The sequence below is a fragment of the Penaeus vannamei genome, chromosome 8 (assembly GCF_042767895.1).
Source record: "Penaeus vannamei isolate JL-2024 chromosome 8, ASM4276789v1, whole genome shotgun sequence".
Classification (NCBI taxonomy): domain Eukaryota; kingdom Metazoa; phylum Arthropoda; class Malacostraca; order Decapoda; family Penaeidae; genus Penaeus; species Penaeus vannamei.
In genome coordinates, this window is record NC_091556.1 from 1,827,623 (window position 1) to 1,855,122 (window position 27,500).

Genomic DNA, 27,500 nt, shown 5'->3' on the forward strand with positions numbered 1-27,500 from the left:
GGGGCTACCTGGATCTGGGGCTGGCTTCAGGAAAATCACCCGGACCATAATTCGAAGAGATTTTTTTTCCCCCTTCCCCTGGGCTTTTTTTTTTTTTTTTTTTTTTTTTTATTATTATTCTCTTCAGTTCCGCCTCAATTCTTCCCATTTTCTATGCGGTGCACCTGATGCCCACGTCGGCGCTGCAGGTGCATGTAGGGTTTTCCTCTTCGCTTGGGGGGGTTTGTGCTTCTGGCTCGTGTTGTATCCCCCCCTCCCCCCTCCCCTCCTCGCTTCATATGAATCATTTTCCTCGCTCGCCTCCTAGTGCTGCATCTTCCACTATCCACTATCCTTCTTCTTCTTCTTCTTCCTTTTCCTCTTCTACCTCCTCCTCCACCTCTTCCACCGTCTCCTGCTGCTACCCCCTTGCCCCCTACCCCTACCCCTTCGCCCCTCCCCCTCCAATCCCCTTCTAAACCCTCCACTTCCCCCGCCTCCCCGCCCCTATGCCATCCACCTCCACCTGTTCCGTGTCTTCCACCTGCTCCACCCTCCTCCGCGGATTAACCTTCTCTGTTCCCCCCACCCCCCTCCCTCACCCCTACCCGCCCTCTCACACCCAACCATCTGGCCCTTCGCCGCGCCCCTGACCCCTCTCCCCCCTCTCCCTCTCCTTCTCTCCTTCCTTCCTCCTTCTCCTTTCTGTCTCTCCTCTTCCTTCCTTCCTTCTCCTTTCCGTCTCTTCTCCTTCCTCCTCCTTCTCCTTTCCGCCTCTCCTCCTTCAGTTTCATCTTCTCATCTCTTCTCTTCTCCAACACTTCTCCCTCTCTTCGTGAGCTGGAATCCGCGTGGACTTCTTAGAACGACAAAGACGGCTGACAAACCCCATTATCATTTTTAAAAACGGACGAAGAAGCTGGACGAACGAGAGAAAAATAGATGAAGAAGGTGGATGAACGAGAGAAGAAAAGAAAAACAAATGAGAAAAGAGGAGAGAAAGGAAGAGACCGGAGCGACAAAATTTCCATCGGGCGCCAACGCATAGCCTCCTCTGTCTCTCCCCCGCCCCCACTGCGTCCCCCACTCACTCGCTCCCTGCATCTCTGTCTCCCTTTCTCCCGATCTCCTATCTTCCCTATTTCACTCTCATTCTCTCTCTCTCTCTCTGTCCCTCCCCGTTTCCATCCGCCCATCCCTCTCTCCTTACTTCCCTCCCTCTCTCTCTCCTTCCTTCCTTCCTTCCCTCCCTCTCTCCTCCCTCCCTCCCTTTCTCCTTCCTCCCCTCCCTCCCTCCCTCCCTCCCTCCCCGTCAACGCCGGCGCCAGCGCCCTCCCGCGAGCGCGTGGCGACGCCGAGCGCTCTTAGAATGCGCGCCTCGGACTTCCTCAAAGCCGCCGCGCACGGCAAGAGGGGGCGGTGCTATGGGGCGCGTCCTCCAAGCACAGGAACTGCAAGAGACTCCTCAGGGCCGGGCGACCTTTGCCCTCTGACATGCAGTCCTTCCAGTCCTCCTCCTCCTCCTCCTCCCTCCTTTCTCCTCTCCCTTCTCCTATCCCCCTTCCCCTCCTACTCCTCCTTCCTCCTCCCTGCCTGTAATCCCTCCTTTCTCTTCCTTCCCTTCCCCCTTCTCCTTCCTCCTTTTTCTTCCATTCCTCCCCACCCCCCCCCATTCCTCCTCAGCCCTTCTCTTCCTCCCTCCTTCTTCTTCCCCCATGCCTCTGCTCCCGCCCCCTCCCCCCCCATCAGACCCAAGCCCAACTCCCGCTTGCCTTCCTGTGATGTCGTCACTTTTCGGATCCCTGACCGAGCTACAGCGAAGGAGACGGCAGATCCGCGTCGAATCCCCCCCTCCCCCCCCCCCCCAGCTCCCCGTGCAAACGCAGACACACACACACAAGACGAACACACACGCATGCGTCCGTGCAGCGTGCAACACCGGCGCCCCACGGACACGCCCGTCGGCCAGCGCAGGGGGTGAGGGTGGGGGTGGGGGGGTGGGGGCCGCTCGCCGAAGGGAACGTAAACAAACAGCGACGCCGCCAAAATAACCTTGGGCGCTGGAATGAATGAGAACTAAATCAAGCAGTCGACCTCCACGTGGAAGAGAGAGAGAGAGAGGGGGGGAAAAAAGACAATCATAATAAATATAAAAATAAAACAAACGGGAGTATTCCAGGTGCAGGTCGGCCACATCCGCAGGGCACTCAGACGGCGATTAAACACACATACCAAACAAACTAAAAATAAAAACACGAAGAAAAGAAATGAGAGAAACAAACACAATTCAGCACACAAGCAAAAAAGACACACAAGAAGAAAGGACACAAAACGCAAGGAAAAAAGGGGAAAAGAAAGAGAAAAAGAAGAGAAAAGGAAGAAGAAAACAATTCAGCACACAAGCAAAGAAAACCATAAGAAGAAAGGCCACAAAACGTAAGGAAAAAAAGGGGGAAAAGAAAGAGGAAAAGAAGAAGGAAAAAGAGAAGAAGAAAAACACCAACAGGCGAAGGAAAAAAAAACCTGTTCTGGGGCCATAGGGTTCACCTGGCCAATCGAGAGAACAATAGCAGTCGGCTTTGCACAGCGCCAGGTACTGCACTTTGAAGAGGAACAAACATAATAATAATAATAATAGTAATAGAAAAGAGGAGAGACTGTGAGGAGAACGAAAATAGCGAAGGTGCGGGGGAGGGGGGGGATAGGAGGACGAGAGATGAAAATATAAAGAGTACAAGACGGCGTGTGTGATGGGTGTGAGGGGTGTGAGGGGGGAGGAGAGGGAAGGCAACGAGTGTCAGCGAGAAGAGTACGAGAGCACGGCAGGTACGAGTGGCGGAAGTCCCGTGCAGCGGCGAGTGCGGTGAGACGCCAGGGCCCGGTCCGCAAGCGTCCGTCTGGCCGCAGTGGTATTTCCTGCGTCCGCCCTCCGCCCGTCCTCAACACCGCCCCCCTCCGGCCCTCACCCCACGCCCACGCCCCCTGCCTCCGCCCCCCGCCCCCCACCCGCACCCCGCCCACGCCTCTTACACGTACAAGTACAAATATACATGCACACGTGTATACAAACATACATACATGGATGGTTTACTTCCATACATACATACATGCATGAAAATGTATACGTATAGAAGAGAAGAAGAAGAGAGAGAGAAAAGACGAAGGCAGAGAGAAAGGAAAGTGAAGAAGGAAAGCCGAGAGAGAGAGAGACACACACAAACAGCGAGAACAAGAAAGACGAGGGACGGGCGTGCGGCAGGCGGACGGGCGGCCAAGCGGGCGGGCGGGCGTGAAAGCTCGTCTGACCCAAGACGACCCAAGACGGGTCAGTGGGTCTCTCGGGGCCCGCGTGACCTGTTCCGCCATCAACGCACACCTTCGGAGGGGGGAAGGAACGAACCCGGTTTCGTAGACAACATTGCGCCACCCGTGTATAAAAGGAGGGGGGGCGGGGGCGGGGCGGGGGCGGGAGGAGGGGGTGAGTCAGTCCAGTATTAACACACCCAAACAAACAGACAGAAACACACACAGGCAGACAAACAAGATGCAATAATGCGCCTCCAACCCAGGGAGAAAGGAGGAGGAGGAGGGAATAAGAAGAAGGGAAGGAGGAGACGACGAAGAGGAGAAAGAAATATGAAAAAAAGAAAATGAGAAAAGGTAAAATGCGATGAAAAAGCGAAAGAAACAAATGAGAGGAGAAGAGGGGGTGAAAAAAATGAGAAGAGAGGAGGAGAAGGACACGAGAAAAGGGCAAATGAGATGAAGGCGAGAGCCGAAGGAAATCAGAAGAATTCTGAAAAAAACGAGACAGAAAAAGAGAGCGAAGGATACGAAAGAAGGAAGAGAAGGAAACGAGAAGAAGGTGAAGTAGACGAAGAAGGACACCAGCAAGGCTCTCACGAAAGCTGGACGAGAGGGAGTGCCAAGCTCGAATTTCTTCTGCCCCCCCCCTACCCCCCCCACCCCCCACCCCCCAAAAAAAAGACACCCATGCACTGTCGGGACAAGGGTATGCGGCACGAAGTTGGACCCCGAAGACCTACAGAAATTCACCCACAGAATACGAAATCAAACCGATAAAAAAAAAATCACATGCGCATGCATAATAATAATAATACAGCAACAACAACAATAATAATAATAATAATAATAACAATCATAATAATAACAATAATAACAATAACAATAATAATAACAACAATAATAACAATAACAATAACAATAATAACAATAACAATAATAACAATAATAACAATAACAATAATAATAAACATAACGAAAACCACACAAAAGAAAAGACAAAAATACCCCGCCGAATAATCTCGCTTTACACATACATTAAACGAGAGAACGCAATCGACAAATTTAGCCGCCGCGAGAACACCTCAACAGCCGAGCTCACCAACCCACAATCATGTAAAAATAAAAAAATAATAAAGATAAATACGAGAGAGAGAGAGAGAGAGAGAGAGAGAAAGAGAGAGAGAGAGAGAGAGAGAGAGAGAGAGAGAGAGAGAGAGAGAGAGAGAGAGAGAGAGAGAGAGAGAGAGAGAGAGAGAGAGAGAGAGAGAGAGAGAGAGAGAGAGAGAGAGAGAGAGAGAGAGAGAGAGAGAGAGAGAGAGAGAGAGAGAGAGAGAGAGAGACAGAGAGAGACAGAGAGAGACAGAGAGAGAGACAGAGAGAGAGAGAGACAGAGAGACACAGAGAGAGATAGAGACAGAGACAGAGAAAAGAAAGAAAGAAAAGAGGCGCGCAAAAAAACTGGTAATCCTTTAACGCGAGATCCAGAATCCGAAATTGAAGCCGCAACTCGGCGAGTCCTTTCATCAAAAACGAGCGAGTTGATGGCGAGGCCGTCGGGATGCGGCGCGCGTGCTGACAGGCCCTTATGAGGGGGGAGGGGGCGCAGAGGGGGAAGGGGGGCGCAGAAGGGGGAAGGGGGGCGCAGAGGGGGAAGGGGGGGCGCAGAGGGGGGAAGGGGGGCGCAGAGGGAGAGGGGCATAGAGGGGGGAAGGGGAACAGAGGGGGAAGGGGCGCAGAGGGGAGAGGGGCGCAGAGGGGAGAAGGGGAATAGAGGGGGAAGGGGCATAGAGGGGGGAGGGGCATAGAGGAGGCGGGAGGGGGGCAGAGGGTGGAGGGGGTACAGAGGGAGGGAATGGGCATACAGGGGAAGATCGGGCACAGAGGAGGCGGGACCGGGGAACACGGGGGTAGAGGGGGGCAAGGAGATGTGAAGGAGGGGGGGGGGGGAGGCAGCCAGCAGTCGTGGGCCTACCTTGGCGCATGTCAAATCCATGGAACTCGTCTCAAAGCTCATTTCTCGTCGTTCAGTCGCTTTGTAAGAGGAATAGACCCAGAGAAATGCAGTACAAAAAAACCTACGTCTACATTTTCGTCTGTACGTTGACCATATCGACAAGAACATGCATATGCGAGACACATTTAAACACACATTTTTTTTCTCCCTCCTCCTCCTCCCCCCTTCTCTCATATACACTTATATACACATTTTTCTCTCCCTCCTCCTCCTCCCCCCCTCTCTCTTATACATTTAAACACACATTTTTCTCTCCCTCCCCCCTCTCTCATATACACCTATACACACATTTTCTCTCCCTCCTCCCCCTCCTCCCCCATTCTCATATACATTTATACAAACATTTTTCTCTCCCTCCTCCTCGTCCTCCCTCCCTCTCTCATATACACCTATACACACATTTTTCTCTCCCTCCTCCTCCTCCTCCCTCCCCTCTCTCTTATACATTTAAACACATTTTCCCCCCTCCTACCTCCTCCCTCCTCCGGCCCCCCCCCTCTCACACGCACCATAACACACGCACCAGTCACACGAATACGTTTTACAGATCGGACATTAGCAAACCTCCCCCCCCCCCCCCCTCCGACCGCAGCGAACTGCCAACCTCCAAACAACCTTCCGGGCAAGGATTCGAGCCCACAAGGGAGGGTCCGGAGTCCTCTGTCCGCGGCGATGTAGGCCTATGCTGCTTCGAGGATGGGGGGGGGGGGGGGAGGGCGGCGTTAACAGTCTCCAATTAGTACATTCTCGCTTGAAATTAGGGAATGAGAGATGACATATATAAAGATGATAGACGATTTTAAAAAATATCACAAATTCCACCGCAAATATGACACTGCTGACCCGGGTAAGTCGACTCTGCACTGCCGTCTATCGAAGCGAATAAGCACCATTTAATTCACACAAAAAAACAGAGTTAATCAATTCATTTCCTCCCCACCCCGCACACACACACACACACACACACACACACACACACACACACACACACACACACAAACACACACACACAAACACAGACACAAACACACACACACACACACACACACACACACAAACACACACACAAACAAACAAACAAACACACTAACGAAGAGAAAGAGAGCGAGGGGCGTGGAGGAAATGCACGCGACCGTTCTTGCTTGCCTGCTCGCACGCCCACACAAGTGCATCCGTGTAGGCAAAGATATACGGGAAAACCACCTCAATAAAAAAAAAATAAACACAAGACGCATTCCACACTCACACTCGACGTTCCACACTCACACTCACACACACTCACACTCACACAACCACACTCGACGCCCCTCTTGACAGGTTTCCAGCCCCCTTCCCCCTCCCCCCCCCCGCCCATCCAAGCCACTGTCCCGCCCATCCCACAGCCACCTCTCTCGGTTGGTATTTTCCATTCATCTTTCGATCCAAGAAAATCGAAGTGTTAATAAATACATCAATTGTATAAAAAAGGACAAAAAATCCATGCCATAGAAATGCATAAACAAAGCCAATGAACAGAAATAAAATAATAGAAAAGAGAACACAAAATTAGAAAGAAAAAAAATATATATATAAAGAAAAATCACAGATGCAGAAACAGAAATAAATAGAAATCCAAATAAAAAATACACCCAAATAAAAATCACAAAAAATCCAAACTGAAATAGATACAGAAACAGAAAAAATAATAGAAATAAAAAAATAAAAAAACAAAGACAAAAATTAACAATCCCAGTCCAAAAAGGACCTCCAACCCCCCCCTCCCCCCCCCTAATTAAGCACGCTCTCCTTGGGGCTCACGCGCAGAGACCTCCAAAAGTGCAACTCATATTTCAAGGCTGGAGGGGGAGGGGGGAGTGGGGGGAGGGGAGGGGAGAGGAGGGAAGAAAAAGAGAGAAGAAAGGGGGGCGGAGGGGAGATAGGAAGGAAGGGAGGGAGGGAGGGAGGGAAAGAGAGAGGGAAAGAGAGAGGGAGAGAGAGAGGGAGAGAGAGAGAGGGAGAGAGAGGGAGAGAGAGGGAGAGAGAGAGAGAGAGAGAGAGAGAGAGAGAGAGAGAGAGAGAGAGAGAGAGAGAGAGAGAGAGAGAGAGACAGAGACAGAGAGAGAAAGAAAGAAAGAAAGAGAGAAAGAGAAAGAATAACAAGCGAGGCGAGGGCGACAAACAAGCGCATCAAAACCGAAAAACAAAAACAAGAAAAAAGGAAACGAAATCAAAGTGAAGAGAACAGCTGGAACGAGCAAAGGGGGAGGGGGGGGGAGGCAGGTGAGTCCAACGAGACGAGAGCGAGTCACTCTGCACTCCTACGACCCAGCAACCCTGCACGGAGGTCAGGAACGCCCCCCTCCTCTCCCCTCTCCCCCCTTCCCTTCCCCCAGCCTCAGAGCACCCCTCCCTTTTCGCCATTCCTCACAACACCCTCCTCCATCTCCTCAAGACACTTCCCTCCCCTCCCCTCCCTTTCCCCAAATCCCCAACACACCAGCTTTCCTCCCCACCTTCTCCTTCGCTTCTCTCCTCCCCCCCCTCCTCCCTCACCCCTCACCCCTCCTCTCAACCCCCCCCTCCCCACCCGCTACCTCCCACCATCCACTACCCCAACCCAATCCCCGCCTCCCTCCTTCCCCCTCCCCTCCTCCCCTAACCCCCCAATCCCCAATTAAAGTGATGCCGAATCACTTTTCAAACCGCGCGAGAAAACCCGGGGGGGGGGGGGAGGGAAGGGGTGTGTAGAGGGGTGGGGTGGGGAAGGGGAGTAGGGCGGCGGGGAGTAGGGGGGGGGTAAGAACGGAAGGTTGCATGACGTGAAAGTTGCAGGGCTGTCGATCCCGGGCCGCCGCCAGCAGAGCGCTTGCGACCGAGGGAGGGGCGTCCGTCCGAGGTGCGGCGAAGCTTCTTGAGCATCTTTAGCATCAATAATAGATAGAGAGAAAATAGATTAGAGAGAGAGAGAGAGAGAAAAAGGGGACGATGCTTCTGAATCCAGTGTTCATCTTTCTCAGTACGAGAAATTCACAAGAAAGAAAGAAAGAAAAAAAAAAAAAAACAATGTAATTAGCAACGTGGGATTCGCTTTTTTTTTAATGCTACGGGGAATGAGCTCTCGACCAGAAGCCAACAGATAATCAAGAAATTAATAGTAGCAAAAATAAAGACAATAAAAAACATGATCACAGTAATAATAATAGCGATAATAATAATAATAATAATAATAATAATAATAGTAATAATACCAATAATAATAACAACAATAATAATCATAATCATAATAATTAGTGCGTGTGCGTGTGTGTGCGTGTGTGTGTTTTTGTGTGTGTGTGTTTATGTGTTTGTGTGCGTGTGCGTGTGCGTGCGTGTGTCGCCTGTCGTCTAAAGAACAAAACCCAAGACGCGATCGAGCATAAATTCATAGCAAGAACAAAGGCGAGAGAGAGAGAATCGTTACTCACATGACACGTGTAAAGTTAAGGAAAAGATGGGGTCAAAAAAAAAAGAAAGAGAGAAATATATATGAATTTCTGTCTAGCATGACAAAGCGGCCAGACCAAGGGAGGAAGTCAGGTGGGAGGGAGAGGGAGGGAGAGAGAGAGAGAGAGGGAGAGGGAGAGAGAGAGAGAGAGAGTGAGAGTGAGAGTGAGAGTGAGAGAGAGAGAGAGAGAGAGAGAGAGAGAGAGAGAGAGAGAGAGAGAGAGAGAGAGAGAGAGAGAGAGAGAGAGAGAGAGAGAGAGAGAGAGAGAGAGAGAGAGGGGGGGGAGAGAGAGAAAGGATGAGAGAAAGAGATGGAGGGACCGAGGGAGACGGAAAGAGGGGAAGGGGAAAAGAGGGAGAAGGAGGGGACGAGGAAAGTGGCGCCATCTCTGAACCAGTCGTGAACTCTGTCGCCCCCGCCTCGGCTCCGACCCAGCAGGAGACCGAATATTCCCTTCTGGTTCCACGAAAGACTATGCAGGTGCTATAACTCTCTCCCTCCCCCTCTCTCTCTCTCTCTCTCTCTCTCTCTCTCTCTCTCTCTCTCTCTCTCTCTCTCTCTCTCTCTCTCTCTCTCTCTCTCTCTCTCTTTCCCTGTCAATCCATCCTTCTCTTTCCTTTCTCTTTCTCTCTCCCTCCCCCTCTCCCTGTCAACCCATCCTTCTCTTTCTCTTTCTCTTTCTCTCTCTCCCTCTCCCTGTCAACCCATCTTTCTCTTTCCTTTCTCTTTCTCTCTCTCTCCCTCCCCCTCTCCTTCTCCCTGTCAACCCATCCTTCTCCCTTCCTACAGCGCTGATCCCACTTGTTCCCACATGAGCGAAGCCCTCAAAGGCCGGTCGCTTATCACACCGCGGCATCAAACGCCCCGAGATAGGAGGAGGAGGGGGAGGAAGAGAAGGAGACGGAGGAGGATGAGGAAGAGAAGAAGAAGAAGGAGGAGAAGGAGGAAGTAGACGAAGAAGGGGAAAAAGAGAAGCCAAAGAAGGGAAAAGGAAGAGAAAAAAAGACATCGAGCCTGAGGAGGAGGAGGCTGAGGAGGCGACGCGAGGCAGCCGAGGCCCCCCTCCGCCCGGCCGCACCTCCCCAGCAGCGAGCGAGCCAGGAGAGCGGCGATGGAGCGGCGACAACCCGGCGACGTGCAGACGCGAGGCAGCGGCGACAACCCGGCAATTCACCTTGGCTGCTCGCTAATCCGGACCGCGGGACGGCGGCGGAGGCGGCGCTCGGCAAAAACGGACGGAGGTGAACGCGGATGCCCCTCCCCCCCCACCCACCCACCCCACCCATGGTCCCCTCCCGCAGGTGCTGCACTTGCCCGCGGGCCTCTCGTCAATGCCGCAAGCGGTGTACTCTGCGGTGGGCGGAATGAAAGCACGCAAACATACACGGATGCTTGCAGGTTCTCTCTCTCTCTCTCTCTCTCTGTCTCTCTCTCTCTCTCTCTCTCTCTCTCTCTCTCTCTCTCTCTCTCTCTCCAACCCACTATTCCTTCCCTTCACTCCCAAACCCTTCTCCATCACCCCCCACTCTTCACCCTTTCCCCTTCCCCTTCCCCTCCACCCCCACCCCGCCAATCCCATCGACACCTCATCGCCTTCTCTTCGCCCTTAATTAACGCTTCCTGTTGCCTCTCGCGACCACAAACACCTGGCGTAAACGGCCGGTTCCTCCGATCACACTTTGCGTCCGATAAGCGCGACCTCGCTCTCACCCTCGTCCTTATCTCCTCCTCCTCCTCCTCCTCCTCCTCCTTGGATCTGTTATTGTAATTGTCCTCCTCCCCTCTCTCCTCCATCCATCCTTCCTTCTCCCCCTTTCCCCCTTTCCTTCTCCTCCTTTTCCCACTATCCCTCCTCCTCCCTCTCTCCTCTCTCTCCTCCATCCATCCCTCCCTCTTCCCTCTCTTCCTTTCTTCCCCTTTCCTCTCCTCCTTTCCCCCTATCCCTCCTCCTCCTCTCTCCTCCCATCCATCCCTCCTTCTCCCCCTTTTCCCCTTTCCCCTCCCCTTCCCATTCCTCCATCCATCCTTCCTTCTCCCCCTCTTCCCCTTTCCCTCCCCTTCCCTCTCCTCCTTTCCCCCTATCCCTCCTCCTCCTCTCTCTCCTCCATCCATCCTTCCTTCTCCCCCTTTTCCCCTTTCCCTCCCTCTTCCTTCTCCTCCTTTCCAAGGAGCCCTTCCCTAATGACTCGGCTTATTATCCTGTTTACACTCCTCGCCGTCCACGAAAATCCTTGTCGACAGCCACACCGCCCCCTCCCCCCCCCGCCCCCCTCCCCTTATTTGTGTCACAGCTCGACGTCTTCTTCGCCTTCTCTTCCCACTCCTTCCGTTTCTCGTTCTTGTTCCTCTTGTTTTTTTTTCTTGTTCTTCCTTTCGCTATTCATTTTCTCTTCTTTTAATTCCCCTTTCCGTATATTCTTTTTATCGTTGCTCTCTAAAAGGAGGCGGAGGCATGTGAATGAAAAAAATGAGAGGAGAGAGAGAGAAAAGAGGAAAGAGGAAGAGGGAAAGAGTGGAGAGAGGGAGAGGAGAAATAGAGAATAAAAGCAGAGGTGGATAACAACAGCGAGAGTGCAGGGACCACGCCGAAAAAGGAAATACAAGAAATTGAAAGGAAAGTAGAAAACAGGGAAAGGTTGGGGGGGGGGGGGTGAGGAGATGGGATCGAGGTGTCTTATCACCCCCCTTCCCCTCTCCCCACCCTCACCCCCACCACCAACACCACCACTTCTTCCCTACCTTCTCCAGACATCTACCCCCTCCCCCACTCCCCATTCCCCCCTCCTCTTCCCCCTCCCCCTCCCCACCCCCACCCCCACAACGCCTCTTGCGGCTGTCCGTCCCCAGCTACTTTCTCGCCGCGCCGCCCCCGTCATAATTGAGGAAGTCGGGGGCTCGGTCCCGGCGTCTTGGCAGGAAGTCCTGCGGGGAAGCGGCCGCGCGACGCACGTACCCGAGCGTGTACGTACATACTTACACACACACACACACACACACACACACACACACACATACATACTTACGTACATACAGACAGACAGACAAGACAGGCAAACATACATACATACTTACGTACATACATACAGACAGACAAGACACGCATACATACAGTCACACACACACACACACACTACCTCGTCATCTTTCTTATTCCCTTCTCTCCTTCCCTGCTTTCATGTCTCCTCTCCCACCCACCTCCTCCACCTGCTTCTTGGCTCTGTAATGTTCAACGTATTTTCCAGCAGACATAAAACGACCATTAAATAGTCCACTCAGCCACTAACGAACGAAAAACAATAATTATAATTCACAAATCACTCCACTAAAAAAAAGGGGGACAAAACTGACTTCCGTGATGAAAAAACAATGAAGTTAATTTTCTTTCTATTCTTTTTAGAGTCAGTAAAAAAAAAAAGATAAATAATGGTGATGATGAGCCAAAATCGACCGTAATGTAATAATTGGTTTCCAAGACTATCTGAATGGAGATCGCCCATTAAAATAAAATCGAAGAACGCAAAAGCTGACTTGGCACTTCGACAAACACCTTTTTTTAAATTCTTAGCCTCTCTCTTTTCTTCCCTCCCCCCCTCCCTCCCTCTTTCGTTCCTTCCCTCCCTCTTTACCTCCATCTTCACAACCCTCTCCCTTCACCCCTCTTCCTCGTCCTCTTCTCGCCTCCTTCCCCTTCTCCCTCTCCTTCTCTTCCTCTCTTCACTTCCCAATCCTCGCTTTCACTCCCCTTCCTCTCTCCACTTCCCCTCCCACCCCCCACCACTTTCCTTCCTCTCTCCTTCCTCCCGCCTCCACCCCCCACTTCCCCTCCTTCCTCCCCACCTCCACCCCCCACTTCCCCTCCTTCCTCCCGCCTCCACCCCCCACTTCCCCTCCTTCCTCCCACCTCCCCCCGGCCATGGGAACCGCCCCCCCCCCATCGACCGCGACACCAGTGTACTCTGTCCCACCCCAAGGCCACTCGAAACCTCTAAATATAGACACCGACAGAATCAAGGCGATTAAGACCAGCGATAAAATTAAAGCACCGAATGTAGGAGAGATATGATACACAGGTGGAGATATGTAAGTGTATATATGATTATGTATACATACAGATGGGTAGATAGAGAGATAGACAGCTAGAGAGAAAGATATATATATAGAGAGAATATATCCTTTAATCAGAACCACAAAGAATAAAACAGAATGATTTCACCATAAAAATACAATCACATTATCTAAATCATAATGGCTATATAAAAAAATTACAATAACGTGACATATGACAAGCGCACACCGCAGCCAGTCTCTCTCTATCTTTCTCTGTTTCTCTGTTTCTCTGTTTCTGTTTCTGTTTCTCTCTTTCTCTCTTTCTTTCTCTGTTTCTCTGTTTCTCTGTTTCTCTGTTTCTCTCTCTCTCTCTCTCTCTCTCTCTCTCTCTCTCTCTCTCTCTCTCTCTCTCTCTCTCTCTCTCTCTCTCTCTGTTTCTGCTCTCTGTCTCTCTCTCTCTCTCTCTCTCTCTCTCTCTCTCTCTCTCTCTCTCTCTCTCTCTCTCTCTCTCTCTCTCTCTCTCTCTCTCTCTCTCTCTCTCTCTGCGGCGGGGATTTCAACGCGACGCGAGGGAGCTCATCCACAGACCTTCGATTCGTGTCAATTACGGTTAAGGTAATTCTAATAAGAAGAATCGGAGAGCTAAGATATACATACATACACATATTCATACACACACACGCACACACATAATGTCATCACCCCTCCACATACACACACACACACACACGCACACACACACACGCACACACACACACACACACACACACACACACACACACACACACACACACACACACACACACACACACACACACACACACACACATCCACACGCCCACACACACACACACATCCACACGCCCACACACACACACACATCCACACGCCCACACACACACACACATCCCCCCCACACACACTGACACCCCTCCTCACTCACCCCCCCCCCTATCCCCCTCGCCGCACGCCCGCCCGCCCGCTCCCCTCGCACGCAATCTCCACACAATACACCCCGCACCCCTCGCACCGAAACACGCGCTTTCGCTTTCTTCCGCACAAAGGGACCCCGATCAGCTGACTGCGCGACCCACTCACTCACGCACTCGACGCATTCACTCACTCACCCTTTCATTCATTCATTCATTCATTTACCCTGCATCGGTGACAGGTACGGCAAAGGGAAAAACAAATATCAGCTGATAAACTATTTAAACAAACGGAGTAATAAACAATCAAACAAACAAACACACGCGAGCCAGGGCGATCCGTCAATGCCATCGAATGAGGAGGAGGGGGAGGGGGGGAGGATGAGATGGAGGTGGAGGAGGAGGAGTAGGGGAAGGAGGTGGAGGAGAAGAGGTGGAGGAAGAGAAGGAGGAGGAGGAAGAGGGGAGGGGAGAGGAGGAGGAGAAGGAAGAGGAGTAGGAGTAGGAGAAAAAGGAAGAGGAGGAAGAGGAAGAGTAGGAGAAAAGGGAGATGGAAGAGGAGGAGGAGGAAGAGAAGGAAGAGGAAGAGGCGTAGGAGAAAAAGGAGGAGAAGGAAGATGAGGAGGAGGAGGAAAGGGAAAGGAGGATGGAGGGGGTGAGAAAGGTGTTGTACCTTTGCCGTCAACTTTTACTCCAACACCTAATCTCTCTAATCATACGAATCGAAGTGGCTGCACAAAATCTCGAGTGAAGAAAAAAAAAGTGTAATTCAATTAAAACAATTGAAAGGTCATTACCACTTAGAATGAGGCGAGAAAAAAATACGGAAGCAAAAAATAAAAGCAAAAAATAACAATAATAAAAAATATATATAAAATAAAAACAAAAAAAATTAAAAAATGAAATCAATAAAATAAAACACTCTCCACCAATCACAAAAGGAAAATAACCAATTACCACCGCGCTATCATTTCATCTCCCCCCCCCCCCCCGCTCACCTCATCTCCAGCATCTCACTCTCCCTCCCTCCACCTCCCTTTTCTTCCTTCCCTCACTGCCTTTCTATCTCCCTCCATCTCTCTCTCCTTCCCTCCTTCCATCACTCTCCCTCTTTCTTCTTTTTCTATTTCTTTATTTCTCTTTTCCTTCCTTCCTTCCCTCTCTCTCTCCTTCTGCGTCATTTCCTCCCTTTCTCTTTCTCTCCTTCCCTCCCTCCCCCTCCCGATTTCCCCCCCAAATACCCACCTCCCAAATCCAAACACACCTGCTTGCCAAAGAGGGGGCGCGGGAGGGGGGGGGGTAAGGGAGTAGAGGGAGGAGGGAAGAGGAGAGAAAAAAAGGTAAGAAGGAAAGGGGATAGGCCTGGATAAATAACAAGAGCAAAGAGAACCACAGGTGGATTAGGTTCGGACGCGCTCTAATCCAGGATAGGCCTACGGAGCGGAGGGGGGGGGAAGGAGGGGGGGAGGGGAGGGGAGGGGGAGCTGCATGGGGGACCGACAGGCGAGAGAAAGAGGCTGCGGGAATCTCAGAAGAAAGAAAAAAAAAGAGAAGGAAAAAGATTTAAAGGGATTCGAAAATGTGACAGGTCAATCTAGGAAAGGGTGATGTCAACACAGGTCAAAATACGGATCCGACGAACACGAGAGAGGGGGAATTAGAGCGGTCAAAAAAAAAAAGGTCACAGCCACCCTATAAGTGGCTCAAAGATCCCCCTCCCCCCCCCCAAAAAAAAAAGGGGGGAGCCAAATATGGACCCAAATTCTCCCTTTAAAGCCAGACGACATTAACGCACCACACGAAAACAACAAACAAACAACAACAAAAAATTACAACTCCCACAAAACCTCCTCTCGGGCAAGCCAACCCTCTCTCACCGCCTCGACGCTAACCTCTCCTCATTACAGAACACAAATTACTTCCAACACAAAAAAAAAGACACAAGAAACTAATGAAAAGAAACACGTAAAAAAAAAGACACTTCCTCATGCCTCTCAAGCACGCCCACAAAAAGCCGCCCACGCTCGCACACCTCCCGAGTGACGTCCTCGGCCGAAGCTGTATTTACGGCGCTCGGAATGGAGCCGCCGGCGACGGACGCGCAGTGCAATACGGCCTCACTCGCGGCGCCCGGAACACGCACACAGACGCACACACACACACGCACACACATCCACACAAAGAGAGGGGGAGAAGGAGAAGGAGAAGGAGAAGGAGAAGGAGAAGGAGAGGGAGAGGGAGAGGGCGGGAGGGTATGGGAAGGGGGAGAGGGGGAGCGTGGGAGGGAGGGAAGGAGGGAGGAAGGGAGGGAGGGAGGGAGGGAGAGGGAGAGGGAGAGGGAAGAGGGAGAGGGAGAGGGAGAGGGAGAGGGAGAGAGAGAGAGAGAAAGTACAGACTTGGAATAGACAGAGAGAAAGACAGAGAAAGACAGAGAAAGACAGAGAGAGAGAGAGAGAGAGAGAGAGAGAGAGAGAGAGAGAGAGAGAGGCAGAGAGAGAGAGAGAGAGAGAGAGAGAGAGAGAGAGAGAGAGAGAGAGAGAGAGAGAGAAAGAGAGAGAGAGAGAGAGAGAGAGAGAGAGAGAGAGAGAGAGAGAGAGAGAGAGAGAGAGAGAGAGAGAGAGAGAGAGAGAGAGAGAGAGAGAGAGAAGAGAGAGAGAGAGAGAGAAAGAGAGAGAGAGAGAGAGAGAGAAAGAGAGAGAGAGAGAGAGAGAGAGAGAGAGAGAGAGAGAGAGAGAGAGAGAGAGAGAGAGAGAGAGAGACAGAGAGAGAGAGAGACAGAGAGAGAGAGAGACAGAGAGAACGAAAGACAGAGAAAGACAGAGAGAGAGAGAGACAGAGAGAACGAAAGACAGAGAAAGACAGAGAGAGAGAGAGACAGAGAGAACGAAAGACAGAGAAAGACAGAGAGAGAGAGAGACAGAGAGAACGAAAGACAGAGAAAGACAGAGAGAGAGAGAGACAGAGAGAACGAAAGACAGAGAAAGACAGAGAGAGAGAGAGACAGAGAGAACGAAAGACAGAGAAAGACAGAGAGAGAGAGAGAGGAAAAAATAAGACAATCAATTTCGAAAATTAAATTACCGGCGACTGCGTGACTTGGCGTTTTCTTGTGGCACCTTTTTTGTGAAGGCAATAAATTTCAGAACAATATATTTCTTTTTATCTTCATACCGTGTCACTTTCGTCCATTGGGAGGAAGAGAATAAAAAGAAAAAGACAGAGAACGGGGAAAAAGAAAGAGGAGAAATAGAAGGATAAGGAGTAAAAGGATGAAGAGAGGAGGCGCAGGAGAAGGAGGAGGAGGAGGAGAAGGAGAAGGAGAAGGAGGAGATGATGAAGAGAGAAGGACGAGGATTAAGAAAAGAGGAGGATGAGAGAAATGAAGAGAGAAGCAGGAGAGAAATAAAGAGAGAAGCAGGAGAGAAATGAAGAGAGAAGCAGGAGAGAAATGAAGAGAGAAGGAAAGAAATGAAGAGAGAAGGACAAGGAACAAGAAAAGAGGAGGAGAGAAATGAAGAGAGAAGGAGGAGAAAGAAGAGACGGAGACAAAACCCCCAAGGCGGAGGCAAGCAAGCGAAGGAAGGAAGGCAGGCCCACCGCGACGCCCGCCCAAGCACCACATAGGCCTACAATCTCGAGATCCGGCGTCCTCGGCCGTCTTTCCGTCGGCCGCACCGCCTGCCTTGCGGTGGGCGGCGAAGGGCGCTGTGGCGCGGGGGGGGGAGGAGGGGGAGGGGGAGGAAGGGGAGGGGGGAGGGGGAGGAAGGAGGAGGAGGAGGAGGAGGAGGAGAAAGAGATGGAGGGAGAAACAGAAGGAGAAGGAGAAGGAGGAGGAGGAGGGGGAGGAGGAGGAGGAAAAAGAAGAAGTAGAAGATAATAATAATAATAACAATAAGGAGGAGGAGAAGACGACTAGGGAAGCGAGGAGGACGGGTGGGGCGGGGAGAGAGAGAGAGAGAGGGAGAGGGAGCGTGTGGGAATGCGCTAGAGGGGGACGGGGGGGGGGGGGCAGCAGGATGAGGGATTAGAGGGAGAAGCGGGAGAAAGTTGTCCTGGGATCCTACTCCTCCACGCCGCTCCCTCAACGCGTTGCTTCGCCTCCTTCCATTTCTCTTTTCTTGCTCTCTCTCTCTCTCTCCTCTCCTTCTTTGCCGACGGATCTATGCACTAGTGTTTCTCTGGCTAGTACGCTTCCCTCACGACCTCCCTCTCTCCTCCTTTCGCTTTTTCCTCTCCATTCTCCTCTCGCTCTCGCTCTCTCCATCCATTTTTGTCCCTCTATTCTCTCCCTAACCCATCCCTTATCTCTTTCTCACTCTCTGTCTATCCATTCCCATCACCCATTTCTCAATCTCTCTCTCTCTCTCTCTCTCGTCCCCTTCTCCCTCCTTCCCCTCCTCACCCCCCCCGCCCCCCGACACACTGCTTTCGGCTCTCAGGTAAACAGGTGACCGCAAACACACCTGCGCCATCCCTGACAGACGGAACGCCCGGACGGATGCTCGGGACGCGACTCCACAGAAAGTCTCGTGTGCGTGAACTCCTGTGTGTGTGTGTGCGTCCGTGCGTGTGTGTGAACTCCTGTGTGTGCGTGAACTCCTGTGTGTGCGTGAACTCCTGTGTGTGCGTGTGTGAACTCCTGTGCGTGTGTGTGTGAACTCCCGTGTGTGCGTGAACTCCTGTGCGTGCGTGAACTCCTGCGTGTGCGTGAACTCCCGTGTGTGTGCGTGTGTGTGCGTCCGTGCGTGTAGGCGTAACGCACATACCGGAGCTCGTGTAGGCTAGAGACGCTCCTCTTAGAAAAAAAATAAATAATAAATAAATAAAAAGACCTCGAGGCGAACGAATGGCTGAGCGCTTCCATCCGTCCCTATGCGTTGAGCAAGGCGTTTGCGAGGACCAGAAGGACATCCTCCCTCCTTCCATCCATCCAACGCATCCACCCATCCACTCACCGGTCAACTCATCCACCCATCCATTCACCGGTCAACTCACCCATCCACCCATCCACCCGCCCATCCACTCACCGGTCAACTCACCCATCCACCCATCCATTCACCGGTCAACTCACCCATCCACCCATCCACCCGCCCATCCATTCACCGGTCAACTCATCCACCCATCCATTCACCGCTCACCTCACCCACCCACCCATCCACCCGCCCATCCCGGCCAAGTTGCAGGCGAGGCGCAGAGGTCCCGCCCCTGGCTCCTCCGAAAGGGGCCGCCCCCGGGGGAGATCTCCCACCCAGAACCTCTCCCTCGAAACTTTCCCACTCGCTTCGCCCTCGGGATCCTTCATGGAGCTCCAGAGGAAGGAAGGAAGGAAGGATGGAGAGAGAGAGAGAGAGAGAGAGAGAGAGAGAGAGAGAGAGAGAGAGAGAGAGAGAGAGAGAGAGAGAGAGAGAGAGAGAGAGAGAGAGAGAGAGAGAGAGAGAGAGAGAGACGGAGGAAGAGAGAGAGAGAGCCAGAGAGAGAGCCTGAGAGAAAGAGAAAGAGAGAAAGAGAGAGACAGAGCCAGAGAGAAAGAGGAAACAAACAGACAGAGCGAAAGATAAACACCCGAACCAAACGCTGGCGACACGCGGAAACCCCAACCCCAATCGAGAATGGCCCAAGAACGAAAAAAGGAGAAACAAGAAACTGAAATAAAGACCGAACAGACGAAGACCAGCATCACAGCTTCGCGAGAAGTGAAATGGGTCACGGAAGACGAGATAGGAGTAAAGGCAGAGAAAGAGAGAAAATAATAAAAATAAAAATAAACACAACACAGAACACGGGATTACGCAACCGCCGAGAAAACGAAGGAAGACCATAATGGGAAGAGCGACAGATTTGATAAAGCGAGAGAAAGAGTACCGAGCAAATCCGAAATAGAAGGAAATAAAACCCAGACCAAGAACAATAATCCAAGAGCAACAGTAGAAGAAAAGAATAAAAGAAAAGAAAAAAAAAGAACAGGAAGAGGAATAACCAAACACACAAAAAATACAAAAATAAGAAGAACAACAAAGAGGGAGATGCAAAAAAAAAGAGGAAGATACAAAAAGACCAGTAGAAGAGAGACCACGAGAACGAGGCATCCAAATCCCCGACTACTTTTCACCGCCAAACCTCTCTCTTCCCCCCCCACACACCTCCTCCTGCGACCCCCTCCCCCATCCTCCCCCCAGTCTGCACCCCTCCCGCCCCCCCCCAGCAGCCGCTTCCAGTAGGCAGTATTGCATGCAACTTTTCCCTTACCCCCCGAGGCGCCAGCTGATCCTGTTGACCCCCACGAGCAGGAAGATGAACAAGCAGAGAGACGATAATAAAAAAAAAGACGTAGCGATAGACAGATAGATATAAATAGATACTTAGAGACGTCATGTAACAATCTCAAAATAGACAGTCGATAGATAACGATTTGAGAAGATAGACAAACGGAGACAGACACACCAGTAGATACATAAACAAACAGATGCCTCAATAAACAGGGTAAATGGACGAATAGCCACAACAACAACAACAACAACAACAAAAACGGGCAAGCAGACCACAAAACATCCGAGGAAAAATGGCCATCCATTAACCCAGCCGACCCGGTAGTCGTACTGAATTTTAGTATTGTTCCTAAACCTGCGAGGTCTCCTTCTGATGAATGAGCCTATATATGGTTTCGCGCCTTGTCCCGAGGCCAAAAATTAACCCCTTTGTCTGTCTGGCTCTCTCTCTCTCTCCTTCTCCCTCTTTCCTCTTTCCCCCTTTACTTCTCGCTCTTCCCTCTCTCTTTCTCCCTTTCTTCACCTCTCTCTCCTTCTCTCCCTCTCCCTCCTCCTCCTCCTCCCTTTCCTTCCCCCAGAGTCCTTCTCCCTCCTCCTCGTCGTCGTCGTCGTCGTCGTCGTCGTCGTCGTCGTCGTCGTCGTCCTCCTCCTCCTCCTCCTCCCTTTCCTTCCCCCAGAGTCCTTCTCCCCCCCCCCCTCCTCCGCTATATTCGGCGGACGCGAGTAAAGGCGACAATCCAAAACGCCATTTAAATGCCGGGCGCCCTAGGCCAAGGGAGCGCGGGCCGCTTGGCCATTCAACGCCCAGGCACGAGGGACGTCGCGAGAAGAAGGCACAGAACCCAATAAAGAGAGGAATCAGCATATCAAGACAACCCATGAATGAAAGGAAGGACAGGAAGAACTAACGATAAAGCATGAAAAAAAGGCGAGAGGAAGACACAAAACCCAATAAACAGAGGAATCAACGTAAAACAACCCATAAATGAAAGAGAGAACAGGAAGGACAATAAATCGTAGAATAAGCAATTAACAAAAAAAAAAAAAAAAAAAATGGAGACAGTCCCACCTGTTGAAGATGAAGGGGGAAAGGGGAGAGGGATAGAGAGAGGGATAGACGGATGGGCAGATAGAGAGACAGTTAAAAAGATAAATAGGTAGACAGGTGGGAAGATAAGTAGATAGATAGGCAGACTGATAGGATAGATAGATAGAAAGACAGAGAGAGATAGAGAGAGAGAATGACAGAGAGAGAGTGGGTAGAAAGGCATTGGGCGAGGGGGGGGGGAGGAGGGGGCATCCTCCAAGCAGGCAGGAAGGAAGGCAAGGGTGAACGAGTCAGCACTCAGCTTGCCTGCTTACCTACTTGCCTGTCTGCTGCTGCTTTTACTTTCAGCGAATCTCTCTCTCTCTCTCTCCTTCTCTCTCGGTCTCGGTCTCTCTTTCTCCCTCCCCCCCTCTCTCTCTCTCTCGTTCTCTCTCTCTCTCCTCCCTACGCGCGGCGTGCATGCAGCGCCATCCAGCCGCCTCACCGCTCAGGGGTCAAAGGAAACGCCCCCTCCCCCCACCCAAGAGCCCCTCCCCCTCCCTCCCCTGCATCGCCCCTCCTCGCCGACCGACTCTCTTGGCAGCACCGCCCTCGCTCGCTCACCCCCCCTCCCCTCTATCCCTCCCCCACCAGCATTCCAGATCCCTAGGCCTTCCCCACGCCCATCCCCCCTCCCCCCAGCCCCCTTTCACCGCCCCCACCCTCTCGCTTTCCTCCCTCCCCTCCGAGGCGTTCCGGCCCCGCGTCCTCCCCTAGCCTCGCCGCCCGAACACCCCCCAACGAACGGCGAGAGGGAAACAACAAACTCAACGGAAAGATGCAACACGCAAGCGAAGGCACAGACGCACAACGCGCAAGGAGGAGCGCCATGCAACACCCGAGAACAGAAAGACGGAGCCAGGCACGGCGGGTCGCCCTCGACCGGGGCGCCGCGCGAAGGCCTCCTTACCTTTGGGGTAGTCCTCGAGCAGCAGGTGCAGGTGGCCCAGCTTGCAGTAAGTCTTGGGCTCGATGCTGATGCTGGTGTCTGGCGCCGCCGGGGGCGTGGAGGCGGCGGTGGTGGTGGTGGTGGTGGAGGCGGTGGAGAAGGAGGAGGACGAGGACGAGGAGGTGCTGCTGTTGGTGGTGGTGGGCGTGGAGGAGGAGGTCAGCTTCCCCAGCAGGACGCCGCCCACGCCCAGGGAGTCGTCATGGGCGTCCTGGCCGATGACGTCCTCCAGCAGGGTGGTGTCGGAGCTGGGCAAGGAGAGCTCCTCCTTCTTGATGGCGGTCGGGGACAGCGAGCACTTCTTGCCGTCGCCGCCATCCTTGGCGTTGTTATTATTGTTGTTGTTGTTGTTATTGTTGTTATTGTTGTTATTGCTGCTGCTCTTGTTGTTGTTGTTGGCGTGGATGATGAGGGACTCGAGGTAACGCACGGCCTTCAGCACCAGCGCCCGCCTCTTGCTGTTGGCAGGCTCGTTCAGCTTCACGAACCCGAACTGCCGACTGTCGGGGAGAGAACAACGGAAAGGGTCAGTCACGGGCAGCAGCTGGGGGCGGCCTCATCGTCTAAAATATATACTTGTCATGGACACTACACACTTGGAATGCTCTTTCATGTGAGGGTTTCTACTCCATGCGGGGCTCCCTTAGATCAAAGGTGCACATATATAACAACAATTAGTTAAATTACATCTATTTGTACTGACTGCACATGCACGAACACGCAACTACTCACATACACACATACAGACAAGCAAACAAATACATAAATCTACTTGAGAGAGAGAGAGAGAGAGAGAGAGAGAGAGAGAGAGAGAGAGAGAGAGAGAGAGAGAGAGAGAGAGAGAGAGAGAGAGAGAGAGAGAGAGAGACAGACAGAGAGAGGGAAAGAAATAAACAAAAGAAAAATGAAAAAAAAAAAAAAAAATCTTAACAATATTCAATCTTCCTCTTTTCCCTCCCCTTGTCCCCCTCCACCCCACCTGCCGACCTCCCCACCCTCCCCCTTGCACTCCCCCTCCCTCCACCGCCACCCCCTCGCCCTCCCCTCTTAGCAACGCAAGCAAGAAACCAAAGAAAACGAGGCAAAAAGAGCAAGGCTGCCAATAAGGAAGTGGAAGAGCCAAAACGCGCACTCTTTTCCACGAGAACGCCGCGCGCCGAAAAAAAACAGCTGATTAAGAAAAAACAGCTGATTAAGAAAAAACAGCTGATAAAAAGAAAACTTACTGTGGCTCTCCGTTTCCTAATTAGATAAATGAGGATATTCGTGTTGGGAATAACGACAGTACACTCGGCATTTATATACAGATAATTGAAATACACACGGCAAGATATAACAATGGCAATAGCAACAGCAATATATAATAAAGACAATATCAGTAATAACATACGATAACTAAACAACAATGGCAGCAATAATAACAATATTAAGAATAGCAACACAACACCAATAATAACATTGTGGATAATAACAAAACCACCAATAATACCAATTTTGACATCATCAACAACAATAATGACAATACTAATAATACTAATACTAATACTAATAATAATAACAATAATAATAATAATAACCCAAAGACCAGCTCATCAGTAACAACAACAACAACGATAAAACGAAAGGAAAAAAAGACACCACCCTCACCAACAAACCATACACAAGAATCCCAACAATAACCTCACAAACCGACAAACCAACAAACCACACGACCTCCCCCCCTCCCCCAACCAACACCACCACCTTAACAAGTCACGACGACACCCAAACATACAACAAACAAGGCAATCCGTCCTCCCCCCTCCCCCTCCCGCCAGCCCTCGCCCCCTCCCCCCAATGAACCTGCCACGCTACTCTCCGGAGCGAGGTCGTGGCTCTCCCAACGCTCCCCTCTCCCCTCCCCTCCCCCTCCTCCTCCTCCCGATCTGGATTTAATGTCTCACGATCGCTCCGGGTCCATTAGGCTCCGTAGACAATCCGCGACAAAAATAATAAAAGAGAAAAAAGAGGACAAAAAATAAATAAATAAAAATAAAATAATAATAATAATAATAATAATAATAATAATAATAATAAAATATATATATATATATGGAAATATATATATAAGGAAATACATAAAACCACAAGCAACTAAAACAATACGAGAAAATACAGCAATAAAATCAAAACAAAGCTTTAAAAAAACGAAAAAAAAACGAAAAGACCAAAGAATAAAAAAAAAATAACAAAAGAAAATAAATAAATAAAGAAAAGAAAAATAACAAAACCAATGAAAAAAAGCGAGAAAACGAGAAGAAAACGTCAAAAACAATCACGTGATTGGCTTAATGAAGAACTGCCCCCGCAAGCCAAACAAAGAACAAGGCAGCCAGGTGCGAACGCAAAAACGACAAGGTGGATGAGGAAAGAACGAGAGAGGTAAATAAGGAAAGAATGAGGAGTGAAGAACGAGAAAGGTGAATGAGGAAATAAAGAGAAAGGTGAATGGGGAAAGAACGAGAAAGGTGAATGAGGAAAGAAAAAAAGTGAATGAGGAAATAAAGAGAAAGGTGAAAGAGGAAATAACGAGAGAGGTGAATGAGGGAAGAATGAGAAGTGAAGAACGAACAAGGTGAATGAGGAAAGAATAAAGTGAATGAGGAAATAACGAGAGAGGTGAATGAGGAAATAACGAGAAGTGAGGAACGAGGGCGAACGCGGATCAAAGAACGAAACGACGGCCTTAAGAACGAAGAGAATAAAGCGAATCGTTGAAATTTAGAAAAAAAAAGAAAAGAAAAAGAACATGAATTAATGAACGAAACAGAATTAAAAAGACCAAGACTCAGAATCAAGGAGCGAACAAAAAAACACACAAAGGAAAAACCTGACAAAAAAAAAAGAAAGCTCCATAAACCACGAAGGAATAAGGAAGACTAAAAAAGAAAAGAAAGAAAGAAAGAAAGAAAGAAAGAAAACAAAAAAACAGACAAGAAGAAACAAGCGATCCCTCCGACGGACGACAGAAAGCCTCCCCCCTCCCCCCCCATCAGAAATTCCGCGCCCGAAAAGAGGCTTGGGAGCACACCTCGCTGACCAAGCCCCCCCTGCCCCTCAGTACCCCCTCCTAACCTCTCCCTCCTACCCCTACCCCTCCTAACCACTCCCCCTCGCCCCCCTGCCCCCTGCCCCCCTACCCCCTCCTAACCTCTCCCTCCTTGCCCCCTACCCCCTCCTAATCTCTCTCCCCCTACCCCCCCAACCTCCCCGCCCCGCCCCCGCCCCCTGCCCCCCACCCCGGGAGCCCTGCAACCCGCACTCAGGCAACCTTCAGCAGCGCCGCCGCCGAGAGAGAGAGAGAGGACTTCCTTGGCGAGCATGGCCTATGTCGGTGGGACTCGTTCTGCTGCCTTGGGTCTTTTTTTCCCCCTCTTCTCTTCTCTTTTCATTCTCTCTGTCTCTCTTTCTCTCTCTCTCTCTCCATCACCCTCCTCCCTTCCCCTTCTCCTTCCACCCACTCTCTCGATTTCTTTCTTTCTTTCTCTCTCTCTTTCTCTCGCGCTCTCTTTCTCTCTCTCTCTCTCTCTCTCTCTCTCTCTCTCTCTCTCTCTCTCTCTCTCTCTCTCTCTCTCTCTTTCTCTCTCTCTCTCTCTCTCTCTCTCCTTCCCTCCCCTCCCACCTTTCTCCACCTTTCTCTCTCTCCTCTCTCCCCTTCTCCTCCCTCTTTCCCCCTCTCTCCACCCCCCCCCCGCTTTCTCTCCCCTCTCTCGCCCACCTTCTCCACATTTTTTCTCTCTCTCTCCCTCCCTCCTCAGTGCTTTACTATTGTCCTCCCTGATATTTCCTGCACCAGCTCTGGCCCCGGCGCTCGCCAAGGTATGCAGGGGCTGATAACGCGGCAATGTCGACTTCATAAAAATGGAGGAGGGGGAAAAAAAAGAAAAAAAAGAATAAAAGAAAAAAGAATAAAAAGAACGTGGCATGAGGGACCAAATCCTTCCCACACCTCTCCTCTCATTCTCTCTCACTCTCACTCTCACTCTCACTCTCACTCTCACTCTCACTCTCACTCTCTCTCTCTCTCTCTCTCTCTCTCTCTCTCTCTCTCTCTCTCTCTCTCTCTCTCTCTCTCTCTCTCTCTCTCTCTCTCTCTCATCTCCTCTCTCTCTCTCACTCACTCACCACTCTCTCATCATTTCTCACTCTCACTCTCACTCTCACTCTCACTCTCACTCTCACTCTCACTCTCACTCTCACTCTCACTCTCACTCTCACTCTCTCTCTCTCTCTCTCTCTCTCTCTCTCTCTCTCTCCCCTTTCTGAGGTAAAGAAGAATAGGAGAAGAAGGATATGCCGATTGAAAAAGAGCTACGGAACGAAAATGAAGGCGAGGAAGCGAACGCAAGGAATAAATAGAACCTGAAGTCAAGAAGTCAAGATTTCGCCAGAAGGAAGAAAAAAAAAACAGGAAGACGAAAATTCGCGACCAGGTAAAGACAAGGGGAATGATAGCCGAGAAGAAGAAAAAAGGAAGGAAGGAGAGTGGAAGAAGGAGAAGGAAGAGGAAGAAGGAGGAAGAGGTAGGAAGTGGGCGAGGAGGAGTCTCGGGCGGTGTGACTGACCCTCAGGGACCCTCGTCGGCGGCTGGCCCCCCTCCCCTCCCCCTCCTCCTCCTCCTCCTGTTCCCCTCCTTCCCCTTCTTCTTCTTTCTCCTCCTCCACCTCTTCATTTTCCCCCTCGTCCTCCTGCTCCTCCTCTTATTCTTATTATTCTTTTTTTCCCTCCTCCTCCTCCTCTTCCATCCCTCCTCCCTCCCTCCCTACTTCTCATCTTCCACCCATTTCTCCTTTCCTTCTTCTTCTACCTCCTCCTCCTCCTCCTCCTCCTCCTCCTCCTCTTCTACCTACTTCCCCTTTCGCCTCTCACATCTAACCCTGCCATACCCCCCCCCCCAAAAAAAAAAAGAGAATAAAAAATAAATAAATAAAAATCAAAACAATAAAATAAAAATCAAATAATGATGATAATGCTTCTTGCCGGATACTCGACAAACACAATAAGAAAATCTTTTTGGCTCATCGACAATAAAAACTCTATGGTGATCATGCTAAGAATAACCATGAACAAGATTATCTTTATCATGAAAAATAATTACCAATAAAACAAAAGAACATACGTAAAATTCCTAACAAATACATAAACGCACACACACACGTACGTACATACATACATACATACATAATATATATGTATATAGATAGATACAATGAACAGATAAATAAATAAATAAATAATTATAGATAGATAGATATAAACACATTCAGATACAATGAACAGATAAATAAATAAATACATAAATATAGATAGATATAAACACACAAATATTCAGATACAATAAACAATGAATAAATAAATGAATATAGATAGATATAAATTAATAAACATATATAGATAGATATAAACACACACACACACACA

The 27,500-nt window shown here is 50.5% G+C and overlaps 1 protein-coding gene across 1 annotated transcript in view; it reads right to left on the minus strand.

Moving 5' to 3' along the window:
* Utx (Utx histone demethylase) overlaps window positions 1-27,500 on the minus strand; it is a 216,759-nt gene that overhangs the window by 179,999 nt on the left and 9,260 nt on the right. Inside the window, exon 2 of the mRNA XM_070124153.1 lies at window positions 22,002-22,540. Within this exon, the coding sequence (XP_069980254.1) occupies window positions 22,002-22,540 (539 nt within the window). The remainder of the gene's footprint in view (window positions 1-22,001; window positions 22,541-27,500) is intronic.